The 22,838-nt window shown below is 40.3% G+C and overlaps 1 protein-coding gene across 1 annotated transcript; it reads left to right on the plus strand.

Moving 5' to 3' along the window:
* The first annotated feature begins 12,295 nt into the window (after positions 1 to 12,295).
* LOC119735330 (adhesion G-protein coupled receptor G2-like) lies at positions 12,296 to 21,901 on the plus strand. Its single transcript, XM_038209028.1, has 15 exons — positions 12,296 to 12,300; positions 12,546 to 13,132; positions 13,305 to 13,586; positions 14,119 to 14,231; positions 15,209 to 15,425; positions 15,703 to 15,816; positions 16,163 to 16,281; positions 16,777 to 16,923; positions 17,390 to 17,756; positions 17,888 to 18,084; positions 18,645 to 18,806; positions 19,232 to 19,344; positions 19,708 to 19,970; positions 20,157 to 20,223; positions 20,723 to 21,901. Exons 1-15 carry the CDS (start codon positions 12,296 to 12,298, stop codon positions 21,384 to 21,386), a joined length of 3,417 nt encoding a protein of 1,138 aa, XP_038064956.1. The 3' UTR covers positions 21,387 to 21,901.
* Positions 21,902 to 22,838: the final 937 nt, after the last annotated feature.

The following is a 22,838-nucleotide window of genomic DNA, read 5'->3' on the forward strand; positions in this document are numbered from 1 at the left end:
GACTTGATACATACTTAGACCACCACCCACAGATGGTCCTAGAAGAAATTCGTGACCGTGACGTCATCAGGTGTTGGGTTACGTCACCTTAAAGATGCATTTTCCCCATAGGGTTTGTACACGTTTAAAAACACTCCACTTTGGCACTTTCGTAAATTCGATGTACTTTAGACTTGGCACACACTTAGACCATCACCCACAGATGGTCCTAGAAGAAATTTCTGATCGAGACGTCATCAGGTGTTGGGTTACGTCACATTAAAGATGCATTTTTCCTCATAGGGTTTGTACACGTTTTAAAACATTCTATTTTGGCACTTTCGTAAATCTGATCGACGTCAGACTTCGTACACACTTAGACTACCACCCACAGATGGTCCTAGAAGAAATTCGTGATCGTGACATCATCAGGTCTAAGGTTACTTCACATTAAAGATGCATTTTTCCCCATAGGTTTTGTACACGTTTTTTTTAATTCATACTTTGGCACAATATATATGTCTGATTGACGTTTCTCTCGGCAGATGACATTCGAAGTGACTTCATCAAGTGTTCATCACGTGCACAGAGTATTTCAAATATCCGAAACAGCTTGTGTTTGTCCACAAACACATTTCTAGTTTAGCATTGTTTTTCTCTCTGTTGTCATGACCTATTCGTATTGTTTTTATCAATTTTATATTGAATCGTGCAAATTGCATTTTCCCCCCTTCCAATTTAGGCCCAGTTGATGTAATTTATGTATGGAAATCTTTCCCGTGTAAAACAAAGTTGTAGCACAATACACGACATGTCATATACATGTACATCCCGCCAATGGAAGATCTTCGTCCACATATGCACGAACGCACATACGGGCTAGATCCGCAAGCTTGCCCGTACAAATACATGAACACGCAAACGGTCGAGTTGTCTCTAAACCATCATGCGCTTTGGCTATGCGTACTGCACACGCGCGTACCATGTACGCTTTACAATCAACTCGACCGTTTGGCATTCCGCACACACACGAAAATACGTCACTTTTTGCACCTCATTATCAAATCATCAACAAATCTACCGCTGGCCTTACCTTCAAACCGAACACATATGCAGCACGTATCTCAAAAACAAAGTTGATGTGGGCCTTACATCGGGGAAACCTTGTTTGGAGAAACACACCTTTTAATGTGACAAATTTGTCACATGACCGCACACCGTGATAATCAGCTGCGACATCCACAGAAATCTGCGGAGAAATGTGCGATAAAATGTGCAACATCGCAGAAATCTGCACAGAAATGTGCGATAAAAATATGTGCGACATCGCAGAAATCTGCGCAGAAATCTGCGATAAAATGTGCAACATCGCAGAAATCTGCGCAGAAATGTGCGATAAAATGTGCGACATCGCAGAAATCTGCACAGAAATGTGTGATAAAATTTGCGACATCGCAGAAATCTGCGCAGAAATGTGCGATAAAATGTGCGACATCGCAGAAATCTGCACAGAAATGTGCGATAAAATGTGCGACATCGCAGAAATCTGCGCAAATTTCTGCGATAAAATGTGCGACATCGCAGAAATCTGCGCAGATGTCTGCGATAAAATGTGTGACATCGCAGAAATCTGCGCAGAAATCTTGATGTGTGATGTCCCTTCAGGGCCACCATACTATTCATTGTTTTAGGGGCCAGTTTTCCATCTTGAGAGGGAACACATTTTTAATGTTGTTTGCGAGCAGGGCACTAAATATTGTGCTTTCAAGGGACATTTTTTCGTCAGTCGTACTGTTCTTATTTATGCTTTGCCATGGCATAAAGTAAGCATCAACCCAACCTCTCTGCACTTTCAGACACTGAAGCTCCGACTCTAACCTGCCCGACGGATCAATATGTCAGTACCGATGTCGGCTCAGCCACTGCAGATGTCCCATGGTCGGCATTTCCATATTCTTTTGACAATGAGGATGGCTTTAAAGTGTGCGACATCACATGTCAAGATGAGTTAGGCGATGAGGTGGAGTTTGGCGGAACGTATAAATTAGGCACGACGGTAGTGACATGTAGTACCAACGATACCGCTGGAAACCGAGGAACTTGTAATTTTGCAATTACAGTTACAGGTTGGTATCTAGACATTTTTATTGAAGAGTTTGTTGTCATTTTGGTTGATTCAAATCGTTATTGGGTTGTTATATTGAGTCGACTACATACAGAAAAAGGATATGAATTCCGCACATTAAATTCAGTGGCGCTTTATGCTACTTTCGAGAGCCTACTTTTTGGGCGCTATCAGCAATGCGCTCAAAATTCACTTCTAGTGGTCTCCTTCAAATATCCCTTTGTATAAACCGAGAAAAGGTATACTTAACATTTGCTTTTGTGTGTGTGTAGACGACGAACTTCCAGAAGTCTCTTGTCCCAGCAATGTTCCTCACAAAGAAACAGACATCGGGATGGCGTTTGCTGTGGTCCCTTGGTCTCCAATGCCAAATGCTACGGATAACGTTGACGGCGTCTTGTATCCTAGCAACATTACATGTGTGGATGACATAAGCAACACTGTGAGTTCCAATGACACTTTTGGCGTAGGAACCACGACAGTGACTTGTAGCGCTTCAGATACAGCTGGAAATCAAGGATTCTGCCAGTTTAACATCACAGTTATAGGTTGGTATTTTCCCCTAAATCTTTTGCTGTTTTTAAGCCAGTTTCCTATTAAAACGAAAAATACCTAAAGAGGAACTTCGTTCGTACAGATTCACATTTCCTAAAGTCTTTACAAAGAGGTCGGTAGTGGCTCAAGTAAGGGGGAGGGTATATTCTTGTGCCAGCCCCACCCCCACCACCACCCCACTCAGATCTTGGGGGAAAATTGAACTTTTTCTTGTCTTAAAGGCATTGAGTGTCACAGTTACATATTGAGACCCCATTAGTGCTCTCCCTCCCCGGAAAATCGGGTCACAGTGACGCCACTGGGCGCTTGTCATTAAAAGATGTTTCACGTTTTCAAGAGAAGGTTTCAGCAGCAAACAAATACGGTTAGCGAGTTGCACTTGACACAAAAAGATCCACGTCCGCTACTCGTGCACACGGCACGGATATTTCGCGTGCTACGCGTCAGTGTGAAACGCTTTTCGGCACTCGCCCCATGTTCTAATAATTATTATTGTATGATTTGATTGAAAGATCCCAATCCTCTTTGTTGTTGTTGTTTTTTTTTTTACCTGAGATCCATTATAAGCAGTAATGAGAATATCGGTTAAAAGCATGACAGCGCCTACTAATGATTACCCTCGCCTGCCACGAAGCTCTATACACATGTTTTTAACCTCCAACTGCAGCTTGTAATCGCTTCTTAAAACGTTTGATTTTCAACCTTTTAAAGTGATTTGTGCTCAAAATTATTAATTGAGCTTCTGCGTGGACTCTGAATAGTTTACTCTGCCGTTTTATTCATTTCGAAAAATACCCAATTCAAGCCCCTCACAACACTTGTCGCGCGCAGAGTCTATAACAACTGTTTGGTTTCTTTGCAGACAACGAACCTCCAAAAGTAACTTGTCCAAGCAATCTTCCTGACATCCCTACATACATCGGGATGGCGTATGCCGTGGTCCCCTGGTCAGCAATGCCAAATGCTACGGATAACGTTGATGGCGTCGTGGATCCCATCAACATCACATGTGTTGACGACACAGGCAAGATTGTGAAGTCAAACGACATTTATGCTGTTGGAACCACGACAGTGACATGTAATGCTACAGATACTGCTGGAAATCAAGGATCCTGCCAGTTGAACATCACAGTTGTAGGTCGGTATTGTTTTACCTAACTTACCCTTTTTTTCGCCAGTTTTTAATTCACACAAAACATACCTAAAGTGGAACTCCGTTTGTTTATTCATTTCCTAGTGTGTTTAGGGGCTGGCAGTGGCTCAAATAAGAGGAAGGTATTATGCCCTCTCTCTTATCCCCCGCCCTCAGAAATTATTATTATTATTATTATTAATCATTTCTGGTAATTAAACCAAGGATTCCTCAAAAGCGCCCTAGGCACTGTAGCTCGCAAGCCTGAAGAAACCTGTGGAGAGAAGACAATGAGAAGAAATTACAGTTTTAGAGGTGGGAGGAAAACCCTAGAAGAATATTCTGGGGAAAACCCACGGAATCAGGCAGGGGCTGAAAACCCAAGCCACATATTGGCCCAGGTGGGATTCGAACCCGGGTCACAGCGGTGGAAGGCGAGGAAAGTACCGCTACGCCAACCTGACACCCCAAATTGGGAAGGAAAATTATCTTTTAATCTTTTAAACCCATTGAGTGCCAGTTTCAACCTTAACAAGTGTTTCACTGCTCACAACTGAGCTTGTCATGGACTGAGCATGTTTCTAATGGTAGAATAGAAAAACTCGTCTTTTTGCAGTTATATCCATGTTGCAAAATATCCATTACAAATCACGCATACGTGTCGTAAGTGCGCGCCTGACCATACGTACTTACGGCTGCAGGTACCACAATTACTTTTTCTGCAACCAAACGCAGTCAGTGCATGCGTCAGTTGGTAACAGAATAGTTCTGGGACTTAACTTCCCTTTAAGAGCCACTTCCTCTAGAGCCACGAATGAGAAGAAAAGGTTGAATTTTATTTTATCCATCATCAACTTGATTGAACACAATATAGGAAAGAATATTCACTTTTTGGAAAATAAGAAAATGTAACATTTCCTACACGACGATTCGGACCTATAACCTGCATCATTCAGGCTACAGCAAAACCACGCTGATCGCCATGGAATAAGCTACAGGAACTTATTCCTAATCAGGTGACCTATTTAGTTATTCCTGCGATAGAATGTATGTTTTACGTATGCAAATACTAGTTAATGACTTTACTGAGATGCAAAGGAAATATTGTCCAGCCGGTGGGCATGGTTCATAAATGCGCTGTCTGTACCGCCAGTGTGAAAGCACGCGTGATCAGCGTCTCTAGTTTGGGCTAGCCCAACTGCCTTACCCAAGTTGGGACACTTTCAACATATTATTTTAGACCAATAATAAAGTTCAGATGTCTTATGCACATCGGATGTGACATGCAGTACCAAATTGTACTGGAAAAATGCAAGCGTCGTGGAAGTTTTCATTAAAGTTACAGTTGGTTTAATTCGCATTTTCATCCTTTAAGTTTGTCGATCCACACCGTTTACGTGTCGGAGCTGACTACATACACACAAAGGATTAACAATAGATGGTGCTTTGTGTCCACTATCATGGGCGTCGCGAGGGGGGGGCAAGGGGGGGCACTTGCCCCCCCCCTGGAAAAGCCAAAAAAAAAAAAAAAAAAAGAAGAAGAAAAAGAAAAGAAAAAAAGAAAAGAAAAAGAGGCGCGAAGACAAAGTGGTGTAAATTTAATGAGTTGGGGGGGGGGGGCAAATTGTCCCTGCCCCCCTCTAAAACTGATAAATCGAGAATGTGTTGAGAAATACAAACATTTTTTGGCAAATTTTTTTTTGCCCCCCTCTAGAAAAAATCCTGGCGACGCCCATGTCCACTATCGACAGCCTTATTAGGCCTAGTGGCGCCAAGTAGGCCACGCACATTACTTCTGAATGTGATCGCGTCACCTCTGTAGTAGCTTCAGGCGCTCCTGTGAGGTACGGTGCTTTCAAGATTCATCTCGAGTTGTCTTCTCCAAATCTCACTTTTCAACCAACGAGGGCATACCTGTACATTACAGATCCCATAACAACTTAATTGTCATATTATGCAGACACCGAACCTCCAGAAGTCACTTGTGCCAGCAATGTTCCTAACAAAGGTACAGACATCGGGGTGGCGTTTGCTGTGGTGCCTTGGTCTCCAGTGCCAAATGCGACGGATAACGTTGATGGCCTATTGGATCCTAGCAACATCACATGTGTGGATGGCACAGGCGAGACTGTGAGGTCCAACGACACGTACGCCATCGGAACCACGACAGTGACGTGTAATGCTACAGATACAGCTGGAAATCAGGGATCCTGCCAGTTTTACATCAGAGTTATGGGTTGGTATCTTTAGTTATAGATTGGCAGCTAAATTCACACAAAAGATAATAATTAACATCACTTGTCGAGCTCAGCCAGGCATTTCATTTTGGATTCTTGTTTTCCTTCATGTTGTCAATCAAACTTTTTTGAATGACACTGAATGTCACCCGCGCATGAGCAGTAGGTCGCTCTGCTTGATTACGTTCGAAAGCCCCAGTGGCGCGGAGTACCCACGACTATTGTTTCCTGAATGTGAATCAGAAGCGTCTTAGCGCGACCTCAGGCACCACCAGCAATGACCTCAAGATACACTTCTAGTGGTCTCCTCCAAATATCCATTTGCAACCATTAAATTAAAAGGTACTTTGCATTTGCTTTATTTCTTTTTCGCAGACATCGAACCTCCAACAGTCACTTGTCCTAACAATGTTCACAACATAAGTACAGACATCGGGATGGCTTATGCCGTGGTCTCTTGGTCTCCAATGCCAAATGCTACGGATAACGTTGATGGCCTATTGGATCCTAGCAACATCACATGTGTTGATGATTTCACAGGCAAGACAGTGAGACCCAATGACACTTATGGCGTAGGAACCACGGCAGTGACATGTAATGCTGCAGACACAGCTGGAAATCGAGGATTCTGCCAATTTTCCATCACAGTTGAAGGTTGGTTTGTTTTTTACCTAACTTGTGTCATTTTTGGCCATTTTTCAATTCATATGTCTTCAGATTCACATTTGCTAATGTGAGATTAGTGTTGACAGAGCTTCAACTAATCGGTTGTGTTTGCATGGGGGAGGGTGGAGTTGGTTTGATGGGGTAGCGCCAACCCACGCTCAAGACATGTGCCCTTCCCCTTGTGCTCCCAATCAGAATTTGGGTGAGAAAAGTAGCTTGTTATCGTCCAAAACGCTTTGAGTGTCACATTCAGACACTGAGACACATGAGAGCTAAAAGTGTGTGCATAAAGTGTGCTGTACGTTTGAAGTTGTTAAAATCAATTATTAGAGAAGTTTTGTAAGTAAACGAATGCGTAAGTTCGACGGATGGGTACCGGTAACCAGTTTGTGGGGTCTTATGGTGTTATTATGGCTATCCGCTATGTGGGGTCTTATGGTGTTATTATGGCTATCCGCTATGTGGGGTCTTATGGTGTTATTATGGCTATCCGCTATGTGGGGTCTTATGGTGTTATTATGGCTATCCGCTATGTGGGGTCTTATGGTGTTATTATGGCTATCCGCTACGTTTGTGCACAGACCAAATAATCACGTGCCTTTTAGACACGTCTATATAAGTGCGACACATAAATTATCGGTATTTGACCATTTTCGTATCTTATTATACATTTATATTGAAGGGCGATGAACTGCTGATCTAGAATGTGGCATTTTTTTTTTTTTTGAAAGCAAGATTATCTGCCTTTACAAGGCTTTCATCAGGGGACATTTTGGATTACTGCTTTTACTGATAACGGTGCGGTGCGAAACAACAGAATGGTTGATAACTGTAACGGATTGCTAAACTTTTGCGTACACGTCATATCTGTTCAGATGCAAACACTTTGTATTCTTCGAAACTAAATCACTTTTCTTTATCTGCAGACAAAGAAGTTCCACAAATTATTTGTCCCGATAGCGTGCCGTCCAAGGAAACAGATATCGGAGAAGCGGTTGTCAGGTGGTCGCCAATGCCATCAGCTACTGATAATGTGGACAGCTTTACTATCAACGACATTGCATGTCACGATGGTGCAGGGGATGTCGTGGTGTCTAATGGTACTTATTCATTGGGCACCACGACAGTGACATGTCGTGTAAGTGACAACGCTCATAACGAAGGATCGTGCAAATTTACCATCAAAGTTGTAGGTGAGTATTACAAATTATACATGTACAGGGTGAGTCCAAAAAAGTAGCTTTCATATGGTTTGGTTTAAAAATGCAGAAGTTACTGTTCACACGATAAAAACATGGCAGTGGTTCTTTTGTGTACGGCTGCATTGCCTATCTTCAACTGTAAGGCATGGTGCCATATGTCGCATCGTCTGCATCAGATAATCAAAGCCAGTCCTTTTCCATCAGTCTTACAAATTACCTTAATTATTTTTCAGTGAAATTTTAATTATATGTTGTAACACATATGAAATTAGTAAACCCAAATGGAGACCTAACATAGTGTTCGTTTTGAGCAAACTGGTGGTTTTTAAGAATCACATTTTGTGTCCACACCGTTGACTATTATTATTGGGAATTGATGGTGAGCAAGATTTTTTTTTTATATTTACACTATATGAGTGTGAAGCCATATTTTGACATGTCAATCGTTTTTAACAACAAACAAGAACTTTACGGGAACCTTGTCGTTATGCTGGTATTGATATAATTTTCAACGTGTTCTTCACTTGAAATATACGAACGACAGGTCCATTAAAACGCTAAATATAATGCACCCAGCATAAAATGAAGTTTCAAGACTAATTTCGTATATAAACATTGACAATAATATTGGGGGGAAATGGAATTACAGCGATCAAACAAAACTGTTGAAGTACTATACAAACTGTCACAATCCTGACAAGAATTGATTGGGAAGGGCAAGGGGTTTCCCCTAACGCCATCAATAAGTAGATATGGTTTCATATAACTGTTCCTCTATATTTGTATCTTCATCGAAACTGCCTCAGAAGTGGTACTTCACCCATTTCATTTTGTGGTTCGTGTGTACATAACCAAATTGACTTTTTTTGAGTGTTTGTACTCCTTTTCGAAATAGACAAATGATACTTCTTTAAGGGCTGCATGAGGCTTATACTGTGGAAATGAATTGGAACTTTTTAGTTTCGGTTTTTATAATTGTGGTGAATCTATACACTATACGTATTTTGAAGATGTGCGTTGCAATTCGTCAGTACATTTAAAAAGAATTAAGGACATTATCCGTAAGACGGATTTCCTTGATGAAACATACAAACAAATAAATAGCATTACATGCTGATGCATTATGCTTTATCTTTGCAAGAACTCTCTTGCATTAGCTGATTAGCTTATCTTAAACACATTTTCCTCTTTCCCGTCGCTTGAAGGTTGTCAAGTTGGTCAACACAAATGCTCCAATGGCGTGTGCATTCCTCGTTCCCAAGTCTGTGACAACTTTAATGATTGTGGTGACTACGATAACTCAGACGAGAAGTCTACATTGTGCGTATCTGAATGTAAGTATTGATTTAATCCTCAAGGAGAGATATCACTGACGTGGTTGTATCATGTCTGGGATTGTAATTGTATTGATCTATTGAATGACCAAGTGCTCAGGCTACAGGTATGAATGTTGAGATTAGATCAGATAAGAATGATTAGATCAGTTGTTTCCTTGTCCAAAATCAGAGAAGTAAATAAGTTCTGTAAAGTTTGAAATTCGTCCTTACCGGTACTAGTTTTCACTCGTTTGACATGGATTCAGTTGAGACAACTGTGTTAATCTTTCAAAATTAATACCAACGCTTTTGCAAAAATGGTTGGTACTTTGTTGGTTCTTCTCCTAAAAAACTCCGCAGGACCGTTTTAACAGTTGTGTTGTATAACTTCCACATGATGTTTAAGAGTTTCCAGCAACGATAAAATATGCAGATGTGTACACTCCAAATAAATCCTCCTAAAGAAATTGATTTTACTTTTGTTTAATGTACAGCCTATAGTTTCTGCCAAGCTCACGGTAATGCAAGTAAACCATGCATTGACCGAACTGGAATGCTGAACAGTAGTGATTCTTATTCGGTCAACGGAACTGCGGTTCTCACTTTAACAGCGCCAGCAGATTTCTCGAAGTCTACGTACCTTAGTCAGGTGAGTTTAAACAGCTTTGCCGACCTATATATATGCGTGACAACAGATCAAAAAGACTGTTTTATTGGGAAAAAATGGTACGGTACCGTAATCTATGTTGTGATGACAATATGACAATTTTATGAAATACTCTGAAATGAAACAGATCTAAATGTTATATTGGTCTTATTGTCACATAAGTCCTATTTTTTCCAAATTACTCTCTGCGTCTAGGTTGCCCTAGTCGTGAACGACTTCCCCGGATTGTTTAACAAGACAGTGTTGGTTAACATTTCATTGACTGACACTACACATACCTCTAGAGTTTGGGTAAGTTCTAAAGAAATTAAACAGCAAATCTTAAGAACTAAACTAGAATTTAGTGTTGAATACAACAGTGCCTTTACGATTGATTGTGATTTAAATTTGTCACATGATATACAGCATATCACAGTCCATTTTTTTGTTGCCTGACATGCACTTTAGGAATCATTCAGAAGCTAGAAAAAGTTGACAGTATTCTCTTGGTCTCCACTTGTAAACTATAGGCCTTTTTGAAATTCCAATTCTTACCTACTTTGCCTGTTTGTATCTAAAAAAGGAAGTATCATGACAAATATAATACATTGAATTATTTTGCCGTGCAGATAAACGAGGACGTTGAGATGGTGTCAAAGGAACTTCGCGTTCCAATCCTCGTTGATCCCGGCGAAAACATCAGCGTTACCATGGAGTACATCACAGATATTCAGAACAACCCTCCTATCGCAATCAAAGTTAACTGCTCTAGCTGCCTCTTTCTACATTTTCAAGCGTACCTTAGTGGGTGCGAGTGCTTACCAGACTATGCAGCGTGGAGGAAGGGCATACAATCCGCGCAGTACATATTCAATACTACATGCGGTGTACCTGACACCAATGAGATATTCTCATCTGCATATGACAAGTGCCTTGGTGAGTTTGATATTGGTTATTGGGGATAACGATTCTTTAGAGGAATGATAAAAACAATGTATTACACGATTGCAAATCCTTAAATACCTCGCTTGGCACATTTTTAACCCTCCGACGCAGAAACTAGCCCTTTTGGGGACCCAATTTGGTTAATTACCTTAATAAAAAAAAAAATTCCAACCAATTCTGGTGATCTTCCATCTAATCCTAGCCAGAGACACCCACTACGGATATATGCAGTCACCTTTAGTGTGTGACCCCGGGTCAGGCATATCTGAGCCTGACAACCTGGGCTGCCCATATACACGTGCACAAAACAAAGTCACTTGCGGGTAGCCAAGTGCACGACTTGACCACAGACTATGTATACAACATCTGTTTCCTTATTTAAAGTCTACAGACATGTCGAAATTGTATACATATAGATACTGTGTTGTGTAGCCTCAAACCAAGGCGCTAAATGTCTGGGTCCCCGGAGGGACCCCTTACTGTAAGCGTGTTAGTAAATGTGCTTTCTGCGTCGGAGGGTTAAGTGTGCAGAAATGTTTGCACGAGTGCTCTTTAAAACCGGCTCAAACAAAATCAGAACTCGAGTGAAGTGTGAGCCATGTTATGTATAAAAAACAAAGCAGTACACTCTTTAAAAAGGCCAGCGCAGTGCAGTATTAATATTATAATGAGTGCATAATAAAACGGTTTACCTATAGAAATCTTCGATTTAGGCCGAATGAGCAATGCAAGTTATTTTTCCTTCTAGGTCAACCGTCTTTCACTTATCTCAGCCCTGATGTGTCGTCATTTCTAGATGACGGGGTCACCCTGTCATGTCAAGCAACTGGTGACATTCTTCCGCGTACGCGATGGGTAGACGCGAAGGGATCCACACTACAGTCCAGCCTGAATTCAGCCTACCTGAAGGTTGTAGTTGCCGACACTCCTCAAAGGTAACATTCGTTAAGTTCGTTAAGTAAAAAGAAGGTCCGACTCGTGGAGGTGCACGTTCAGCAGAACATTTTCTCTAACACTTACATGTTACATCAAATCCAGTATTATTGTGATTCATACATCGTCAAGTCAACAATGAACAAAGATTGAGATACTTGGGATTGTGCGGAGGAGTTGCAGTAATTATGACTGATAGTAGGATTACTTATTTTCCTTAGTTTTAAAAAAAAATGAATAAAAGTGCTGCAAAGTGCTTACAGGCAGGCTTTACCAGAAATACAAATAAAAAGAAAAATACAAGTCATATCATGTCGATCTTAGCATGACCTTGTCAGAGGACAAACGTATAAGAATAGGGTATAGTAAATGTAACGGTTAAATGTCTGCAAGCACACAGTCCTAAAAATGTCTTTCCTTCAACGTTGACTAAATATACATGTATATGAATTACAAACATGCAGCGTAACACGTGTATCATATAATATCACATTATTTTACTTAGGTTTAGATGTGTGCTCGATGACGTGAAACCCAGTAGAGAGGTTACAGTAACAAAATGGGGTAAGTGATGAAGTGACATGCATTTTCATAAACAATAAAACATTACTGATCGAATTCGTGATTGACTTTTGATTGATTCAATTTGATTGATTTTTCATGAACCTATTTCAGCATCACTACTTACATAATGTTGATAAGGCAACGCAGTTTAACGATTCACAATATCAAACAAGGTCTTCAATCAATTTAGACTTTTAGCAGCCACAAATTGTTTCTTTCTTTCATTTTGCAGATTCTGGTTGCAGGGACATTTACTTTTCTGAAGAACTTAAAGTGTATCGTTCTGCGCCTCGATGCTATTCCTCTCATGTTCTCAATTCGAGCTGTTTTGATTACAACTTCAATTTCAATATAAACCGTCCCGCAATCGCTCACAAGTTGAGCATAACATTCAACTCAGACACCGCTTTACTGTTGAAAATAATCCCAATCATTGCGTACGATGTTAGGCTAAGGGTGCCCGGAATAGAGTATCTTCTGTACTATTACAATCAAGAAGAACATAAAGACGGCTACGGTAAAGTGAACAACGTGAACGATACTGCAGTGAAAATAAACCTGCAACTTGTTCCCCCAGTTGCTTTGAAAACTGGGTTCTTTAATATGATCTTCGCAATCATGCCAAGCCAAGGCGTTGAGGATTTGCTGCAACGGATATTGATGACAGCAGAAGTCTCAGTGATAGAGTGCGACCAAGGAGACGGCTGCGAAGGATTCTTCAAAGAGTGGTCCAGACTTGAGACGGAGTTCAAGGAATCGAAATGCGGCAATGGACTGCAGCAGGAATATCTGTCATATCAGCAGTGTCGGGAAACGGCAGAACCTGGACCAGGTAACTTCACTTGGCTCTTGACTTTCATGCGCGTTGCCCCCCCCCCCCCCAGCTTTACCCCGGCTGCCTTAAATAATTGTCCATCTCTCCGTGATTCCTCCTCTGATTTTCATATAAAAGAAATTTTTTTATACTTTCTCTTTTGTTTATTATAAATATTTTCTATTTATAGCTCCCATCGTTTCATCGTCTGCCCAGTATTTGATCGAGGTTCCTAGTGACTTGCCAAGTGGGCAACCTTTCCCAGTTGAGTGCCACATTGAGAATGCCGCCACTTACGAGTGGTACCGAACCAACGCTGACGGCCAGCGTGATTTCGTTACCAATGGCTACGCTCTCATCTTTCCATCGTTTGAAGAACTCCGGGACCAAGGAGCTTATGTTTGTGTTGGAAGGGGCAGAGGACTGCTCATCAATGTTACCGCGGAGTATCAAGCAGTCGTGATGAAATCAGGTCAGGTTTTGGGTTGTTGGTTCACTGGTGCAATACTCTGGTGTGAAATTGAAACATTCGAGTTTCGACACCGCTATTAAATGTGTGAATAAACTTAACGGGTCATAATTGAGATATTATTTGCCGCAGACCAGTCGACAGCGACCACCAACATACACGTGAATGCATACTTCCCCTCCCAGAATAGAAAAGTTCCTGCATAACGATGAATGTCTGGCTAGTAAAAAGACGAAAGTCCGAAAAACAAGATAGAGTAGTCCAACTCTCCTGTAGTCCTAAGGATCGACCAGCGATACACGATTACGTATAAAAGACTGGTAAAGTTAACAAACTTTTGCAAACATTTACACAATTTGCATGCGATTGGATCGTAACTAATTATTTACTGAGTGGTAAGATGTTCACGGTCAAGTTCTCGGAAATTATCCAAACAACCAGGGACCCCCAACAACAACAGGGAAATTTCACCTCGATAAATTTTAAAAGGAGTGAATAATACACGTATATTGGCTTATGTTTTTCTTATTTCAAGGTATCACTACATTGATGGCCAACACGACATTTGTTAATGAGGTATTTACCGACGATCTTCGTGATGCATCTAGCGTCGCTTTCAAGAATCTGACGGATAAAGTACGCAGCAAGGTATGCCTTTTATCTGATATAATGTTTATGAAAGGCGCCGACATCCCCATTCGTCGTGTTTGCTGGAAAAGCATCGTTCCTGTCGGCCATATCGTATCATTGTTGACAAATGAGGCCACCGTGAACAGCGCCACCTTTATTTTCAGATGATGCCCTGTCCACATTCCGATTCGCCTTTCCGTCGAAAATTGGTGACGTCACTGCCTGTGGGGGGTCTGTAATGTTAACATCCGTGTTCAAAGTTGGTAATCTTTGACAAAATACGACTTGCAAATGCAAATAAGATGTAGTATGACAACGTGAAGGATATTACCAACCGAATAACAACCAACCGACTAACGTTTTGAATGACAGAAGTATAACACTGTAACAAAAATGCCCAAATTGACGGTAATAATGCACTGCATACGGCCTTTCACAGTTTTGCCCGTGAAATGCAACGCGTCCGTAATTAACGGTTACTCACGGTGAACATCTACACACTTTTCACCGTAAAAAGTACGCCATTTTTTTCACCGTGTATTGTTTAGTCTATATTACTGGATGACTTTCCAGTTGACCACCGACCGTCCGTCTTCTCGATTATGGACTCCCCAAACAAACTGTCAAACAATTAATTTTAAGCTAAGTCACAGATTCGGACAACAAACCGGAAATTCACAGTACTATAATTGAAAACTTATAATGGGCTTTCAATAATTATTACCTCGTGGTTTTCGATAGTTACATTGCGAGTTAACTACCCGGATTGAAATGTTCCAATGTTAATATGCCTCGAATTTCCATCGGTTTCCTTAGTGGGAACTTATTGTGAATAAGCAATAATTTATTTCTGAGAAGATAGCACTGTCTAATTATATATGTTTCATGTTAAGGTAAACATTGTCCACATAAATCGTATGCCTTCGGATAAACTGTACTTTTGCTTGAGAAAGCAGCCCTATAATATTTTCTCGTATAACACATTGTCTTTACAGCTGCCGTTGAATACGATTTATCCGTCTGTTGTGAGCTACGACATCGTGCGCTTCTATAACGGCAGTGTAATCGTTGATATCAAAGTTGTCGTCCATTCTCCTAGCAATGTGTCTGACGCTGATACTATTTCATCATTACAAAGAGCGATGTCTACATATGCCTCCGAGAATTCAGACATCGGTCTGGATCCCGACACTGTTAAAGTGGTGTCACTCTGTAAGTCAAACGAAACAGTTTCTTTTTTTAATCATCGCTTTTGCTAACAAATTTTCAAAAAGAAATACTTTAGGAATACCAGCATGACAATCCTCAGAACGTTTATCGGCAAAGTTCTTATGCTAATTAAAAGCAAACGTTCTTTTTTTGTTCGTGGGAATTTTTCTTAAATGCTTCGTAGATAATTTGTGTTCAAATGGACTGAAGGTGACGTTTGAAAATTAAATTTAAGAAATGTATATGAAGTAACTGTTGCAAAGGTTTTTGCTATTTACAGCATCCTGTGCTCGTGAAATTCTTGAACTAGAAGGCCAGAACGTGACCTTCCCGCAAACAAGAATTGGCCTGAACGTTGAATTACTGGAGGAATGTGCCATTGACGGAAAACAGGGTAAATACAATAAACAACTTAATTTAATCAACTTTACTTTATGAACGGTTACCCTCTCAATCCGTGCATTTAATATGGTGTGGGAATGCTATTAAAATACGCAAAAGAGGGGTATGCCTTCCGTTTTGATTCATGGAATAAAGGGCTTAATTTTGTTTTATTGTTTCTACCGCAAAGACATCACGCGTTTATCATCATAAGATAAACACAATGTCCTGGTTAAGACAGACCTCTCATGCAGGGGTAACCACCGGATTTGACTTTAAATTGTTATCATTACGCAAGCTAGGTACGATATAAAATCAACAAAATGGACTTTCAATTATTTTTTAAAACTATTGCTCAGGACGGGTTCTGATTTCTCGAGCATGCTCCGGGGATTTTACCCAGGGTGCACAGTGGCTTGTACCCGTGGTGGGCAATTGCAGCGTTGATGTCAATGGTCAGCTGGATTTGTTGAAAAAGGTAAGTTCAATAGATGCAGAATAAACTTCATTTAGTATGGATTCCGTACTCAAAGGGCGTCCGGAGCTACGGCAGCGTCTGTTGTGAATTTGTTTCTGAAGACATTGACAAGAGATGTAGGCAAGAGATTAAGATGCGGCTTTTGTTTCTTGCAAATGACTAAACACGTCAGCTACCTTTCGTGAAGGAGTTCATTAAGGCCTACATACTATGAGGTTGAGTAGTTTATTTTTGTGTTTCATTTAATCAGACATGGACCTTACATTCCACTATTAAGCATGAGAGTGTAAAGCAATGGATCTATTAAAAATAATTATTCTGGAGAAAGGAATACTAGCCTATTCGATCCTTATAAGCCTCAAATCACCCAAGCCTAGAATAGCAAAAATATTAAACAACAAAACGCTTTTCTTTAAACAACCAAAAGGACAATAATTACACACATCAAAAAATGAATTTAGTTCTAGTGTATAATACATGTATTGTTTGTTTCAGATAACGGTAACAAGTGACAATGTAATGGAGGTGTCTGAGTCTCTGGAATCCCTCACCAGCGATGCCTCATCAGTCAACGGTGAATCTGTGGTATTAGTGGCTGATATCCTGGATAACATCGTCAAAATTCAGAATCCTTCCCCAGAAGTAAGTTTTCAAACAAAGGGGTACATGTATATAGATAGCTTAAGTATGTAACTTTACCCTGGATGATTTTGATTTTCAAAATAGAATGTGGGTAGAGAATGTTATCATAAAGCTTTACAATCATATAAAAATATCCAGTATACAAATGTAACCGCGATTTCTTAAATCGAGTGGATTGGATTTTTAGTGCCTGTTTGATTCTGTTGGCTTTCCCAGAATATTCCTCTGGGTTTTCTCTCCTACCTCTAAACTGTAACTTCTTCTCATTGTCTTTTCTCTACATGTGGTAGGCTTTCGAACTACAGTGCCTAGGACATTTTTGAGGAATTCTGGGTTTCATTACCGGAAAGAAATAAAATAAAATAATAAATAAGTCACTACTGTTGGTCTGAAGAAAAAAAACCCAAATACTTCAGTTAAATATGGATGTTCAGTGAATTATTAAGTTGCATTTCCTGGTCCATAGGTAACATCAAATGTTGTGCATGTTGCGAGCAACCTCCTTGAAGTCGATGACGAGGCTTTCAGCAGCTTACCCAACGGAGATTCTACATCCCGCATTGTACAAGCCCTCGAGACTCAAATCTCGTACGTTCTCGAAGATGGAGCGAACTTCACCGCCATTTCCCGTAGTCTCGCTGTCCAGGCGCTAAATATCCCTCCTAGTTCATTGGATGAAGGCGTGGGATTCGTTGTAATCGAAGGAGAGACTACGGATGGCGTCCTGACGAATAATAGTGTCAGTGTTTACTTTTCCGTCTCTGAATTTCCTCCAGAGACAGTGGAATCTTCCATACATCTCCCAGATGAGATTTTACTCAACCACCCAACAGGTTGGTATTAAAGAGGGCATGTTGGTTGCCTTGAGGCACCTCCAAACCCATTCTTTATTTAGTCTTCTCCATAGTTTTCAACTCTCCGCTCATTGTGTTTCTTTTTTTTTATTATTATTAACATTCAACAGCTTCTAGTCCGGTACCTATTAGCTTCATCGTGTATCAAACGAGCACGTTATTTCGTTCAAAACTGATTGCTGAAGCTGAGTCAACTGGTTCCCGTCTGTATGTGAATAGTGCAGTCATTTCTGCTACGGTGGCTGGTGTCCATATCGAGAACCTACCAGCAGATGATCCTGTGGTTGTTATCTTCTATCAGAATCCAGTAAGAATGCAAGTTATCTATCAGTACATTAATGCAGAAAAAAGTAAAGAATATCACCACAAACGCTGTGTGCGGATGGCGTGATCAGTATCTGAAATTACATTTAAGCCCAAATATTACAACAAAGACAACGTGTTTATCTACAAATCGCCACAGCCTGAACGTTGCTTGTATTGCTGCACAGGAAACTGCTTTATAAATGTGATTTGCCTTATCATTATTGGGAATAACCCCCACTTGACTTTTCCAGTTACATGCCACATCTTAAAGATCAAAATATTAAGACAAAATACGCTCTGCACAGCCAACGGCAGTGGAAAACGATCATCATTTTCTTCTACTTTTTTGGGTATTTTGTCTTCCTCACAAAAACGCATAGTGTGAAACTTGGATGCTTGGATACAAAAAGCAATTATATATCGATTTTTACATGATTTTTCTAGTACACTTAAGGCGTCGATTACTTACAACAAAGTTTTTTTGTCACAGTAGGTCACAAATATGAATGCACTGTTTTCGTTAAGTGGTTCCAAGCTTTTACAGAAACATTTTGTTTTCAGTTGATTGAAGGTGAAGGGGCGGAAGTGCAGTGCGTTTTCTGGGATAACCAACTTCAAGATGGAAACGGAGAATGGTCAACAGAGGGCTGTAGACAATTCACCTCAGTCAGCGAGAGGACTGTGTGTCACTGTAATCATACTACCAGCTTTGCAGTACTCGTGGTCAGATATTTAACCAATTATAAACACCTTATTTTTTACATAAAGAAACAAAAACTGGTCAAAACGTGGTTTAAAACCTACAAAATCACATGATCAGGAATGCACGCTGCCAACATTCACGATAAAAGTAATGAGTGCTTTCCAAAAAATACAGTCCAAGCATGACGGGCGGACTGGAATTCACGATCCCGATAGATCGTTACAACCAACCTTGCTTGGTCTGTCAGGTCAATCTCCACCTTTTAATCAAATAATGTTTGTCATGACAATTTACTCTTTTTACTGTTATCTCTATAGGATATTTCATTCCATTTTAACTTTCCTTCAAAAGAACCAACCAATGATCTATTGCTAATGAGTCTAAATTTATGCATCACATTTTTAGTTTTCTGCTCTTTTTAAGAATAGACTTTGATCCTTTTCAGGACATTCACGGCCAAAAATACTCGAGCTTAGCTCTCGATATCATCAGTAAGATTGGATGTGCAGTGTCGATTGCTTCCCTTGTTTTCACCATCATCATATACCTCGCCATCAAGTAAGAATGTGACTTCAATCAAATGCAGGAATTAAAGAGCATTTTTCGATTTCAAGTCAACTATAGGCGAAATTATACCCAATAATTATTATTGTACCGATACGAGAATTTATGATAAAAATTTTCTAAAAGCATTATTCTCCTATAAAGTACTGTACACAGTGGCGTGTTCATCCATGCGTAGACAAAACATTTTCATTGGGGAGCCTGGGTGGGGGTGCCGGGGGGGGGGGGGGTTGCACGAACATTTTCAGTGCGTCCACGGGGCTGCCTGGTACTGCATAAGTTGTAAGCGGCTAAAGTTGTAAGCGTGTTACCTATACGGAAATGATATCCACTTAACAGTCTCAATTTTCCCGGTAGGTCCCTGCGAGAGAAGACGCCAAGTCGCATCTTAGTTTGCTTCTCTTTCTCACTGCTCTGTCTCTATCTGGTCTTCCTGATTGGTATTGAGCAGACGTCTTCTCGCATAGGTTGCATCATCGTTGCTGTATTGATGCACTATTTCACTCTTAGCTCCATGGCATGGATGGGAGTCGAGGCAACCAACCTCTATCTGAAACTCGTTAGAGTCTTCAACTCTAACGTGGTACACTTCATGGTCAAGGCTTCTATCGCTGCATGGGGTGAGTGCTGAAACATTATTTTGAAACTCGTGGATATGACGTTTGTATTCATAATGTAAAGTGGTTTGGCGAATGTGATTTTAACAAGTGAGATAACGTGATCTTTGTGTGTCTGGATGGCAAGATTTGCACATGCATGGAGTAAGGCTGGTTTGCTACAGGAAATTATATTATTACTCTTTTTAGGATTGCCGGTGGTTATTATTGGAGTTATACTGGCGGTGGATTACACGGCTTATGAAAACAAAAACAGGTAAGAAAGACGTGGACACCAGCAGCATAAAACCTTTGGTAAGGAATCCGATTGGACTACCGCCCAGTGAACAGAAAGAACATTGAGAAATCGGAACGCCACCGAACGATGTTCGCAATGTCTTAGGTTCGTATCCCTCAACAGCGGGACTCGAACTTTATACCGTTTAAACATGAACCTAATTATAATTATAGAAAGTGAACCCTGTAAGTTTCGGTCTGAACTATAGTTTTTGGTATAATCCTTTCAAGTACCATGATTTATTCGATCGGATGCTTTGCACAATACTTTGCAGTAACATCGTACTTATGACGAACTCTTAAAACAAAAACCGAAATAGGTCTTAACTCGTCCTTTCAGTCGAATAACTTTGATTTTTATTAGAGGAACATGTCATAAAAATCACCGTTGTTTAATGTCGACTAAAAACCATAGGTAGTTAGGTACACAGATATCATATAAGTTAATTAAACTCATAAGACATAATTTAAATTTACAGTTGTTTCTTGAAGCCTGGCGCAGCCTTCTACTACGGTCAGCTACTCATGATCGGTCTGGTCTTCCTCTATAATGCCTTCATTTTCGTCCTGATCGCCCGTCGTTTGACCTGCAAGGCTAAAGTGATTCAAAGCTCCACTACGAAAGGCAAGCGAAGTCAAATGGCCAGGCGGCTGCAGAACATGGCATCTATCTCAGTGCTTCTCGGTCTTACCTGGGCCTTTGGTCTCCTCTCAGTCATCGAGTCTTCCAACTTCGCATTCCAAGTCCTTTTCTGCGTCTTCAACTCCCTGCAAGGCCTGTTCATCTTCCTGTTGTTCGTCCTCCGACAGGATAACATACGAAGCAAGATTCTTGGATTCTTTCAGAAGACACCAGCGCCAAGTGGAACCCTCTCCTCATCCGCACCCAATACCAAGTCACAGCCGAGATTCAATTATGTTGGTAATAGTGATAATGAGATACAGGAAAATGTCTTCGATAATCGGGCAATAAAGATGGATGAGATAGTAGATAAAGAAGAAAATGTCTCTGATAAGCAGGCTGGAGATCAATCGAAGAATGGTGAGAATGTAGAGATAGAAGATGATGTGCATGATAACCAGGCTACAAATCAACTTAAGGCGGATGTGATTGTAGAGAACGAAGATAATGTCTCTGATTAACTGAATATGGAAGTGAATGAAGTGGATGAGTCTAATGGGTATGACAACTAAACTGTATAATCAACGTACAATAAATAAGATTGTGCAAAAAGAAGAAAATAATGAACAGGTTATAGATCAGGTGATGTGAGGTTTATTTTTAATAGATCGTGTATTTACTCTCATTATTGGCAGCATTACAGGTACAATCACATTCTTAGCGGTCTTTAGCCTCTCGAGGGGGTGTAAAAATGGTATTAAACTTGGAGGATTCAGGACTGTTAAGATTTGTAGGTCATGATAATAAATTTGATACTTCAACTTATTTAGTTGTTTTGAAGATAAATGAATTAAGCGATTGCTGCGTAGGCCTGTTTCTGTCTTTCTTTCTTTAATCTTTTCCTTTTTTTGTAATCCCGATAAAGCAACATGTCCGGCTTTTTGTTCGGTTCACCGACAAGTCACAAGCGCTTCTATGATCCCAGCTTATAATTTGCAGTAATGCATTTGCTAAAGCTGAAGTGCAAGATCTTAAAGCCGACAAAGTATTAAACTACAAACACAAAACTTATAATTGTGAAGTATCCATCGAATGGGTTGCCCTGTACAGATTTTATAACAACTGCGTTGATAACAATATTTTCTATTCTACATATTTCTGCCCGAAAAGAATAGCAAGAAAACCTAAAACGGTGCTTTAAGAATGATAGTTGGCTTACAGCAGAAAAACTGTTTCATAAAAAGATCTGTGAGGTCAACTAAGTAACCTATTCGAATTATTTCTTAAATACAAAACTTATTAAAACTATTAATTTAAAAGAATATTGTAAATACGTATTACATTATACCTGTATCATTAGAAGTATTAGAAAACTGTACTTATTAGCAGTGATGCTTTGTCTGGATTATTATTCAGTTTTCGAAGGCCGGTTGTCTTTTTGGTGATAATCTTTCGATGCCCTAAAAATGAATATCTTGTATCAGGTGGCACTTGCGCCGAAATGTGAATTTTATATGAGGTTTTCCCTCAAAGCGCGAATCGACTTGCGGTTTATTACTGACGTATTACCGCTCGACCACCGTTCTTGCCTGGGACCACGCGGCGGCTGGTGGCTGGTGGCTGGGTTGAACCGGAGTAGCAGCGGGTACCGCAGCCTAGCCATTAAAGAGTAGATTTTAAAGTTGGGGAGATGAACATTGGTATTAATAGTGAATTGTTATATAGGTTTTCCCTGCCAATTTTGCATAGTGTTCGTTTAATTTGAAACATGTTCATTCAATTCCGTCAAGATTTTGAGAATCGCTCTGAATACTCGTTCATGTAAAATATAAGATTATTCGATTTTGATGTAGTTAAATCAATTGATGAATGTTTGTGTAGAACGTTTTGTTTGCGTTGAATAATACTCATAAATACGATTTCTTTAAAGTGTAACCAAGCCGACGAGAGATGGTGACAAAACTCTCAGTTGG

This window comes from Patiria miniata, unplaced genomic scaffold, assembly GCF_015706575.1.
Source record: "Patiria miniata isolate m_02_andy unplaced genomic scaffold, ASM1570657v1 HiC_scaffold_29, whole genome shotgun sequence".
Classification (NCBI taxonomy): domain Eukaryota; kingdom Metazoa; phylum Echinodermata; class Asteroidea; order Valvatida; family Asterinidae; genus Patiria; species Patiria miniata.

Bases quoted from the DNA above. Each gene is read 5' to 3' on its own strand.
- LOC119735330 (XM_038209028.1), top strand. The intron at 18,085-18,644 runs GTAAGAATGCAA...TTTTGTTTTCAG, and splicing joins TTATCTTCTATCAGAATCCA to TTGATTGAAGGTGAAGGGGC. The intron at 19,345-19,707 runs GTAAGAATGTGA...TTTTCCCGGTAG, and splicing joins ATCATATACCTCGCCATCAA to GTCCCTGCGAGAGAAGACGC.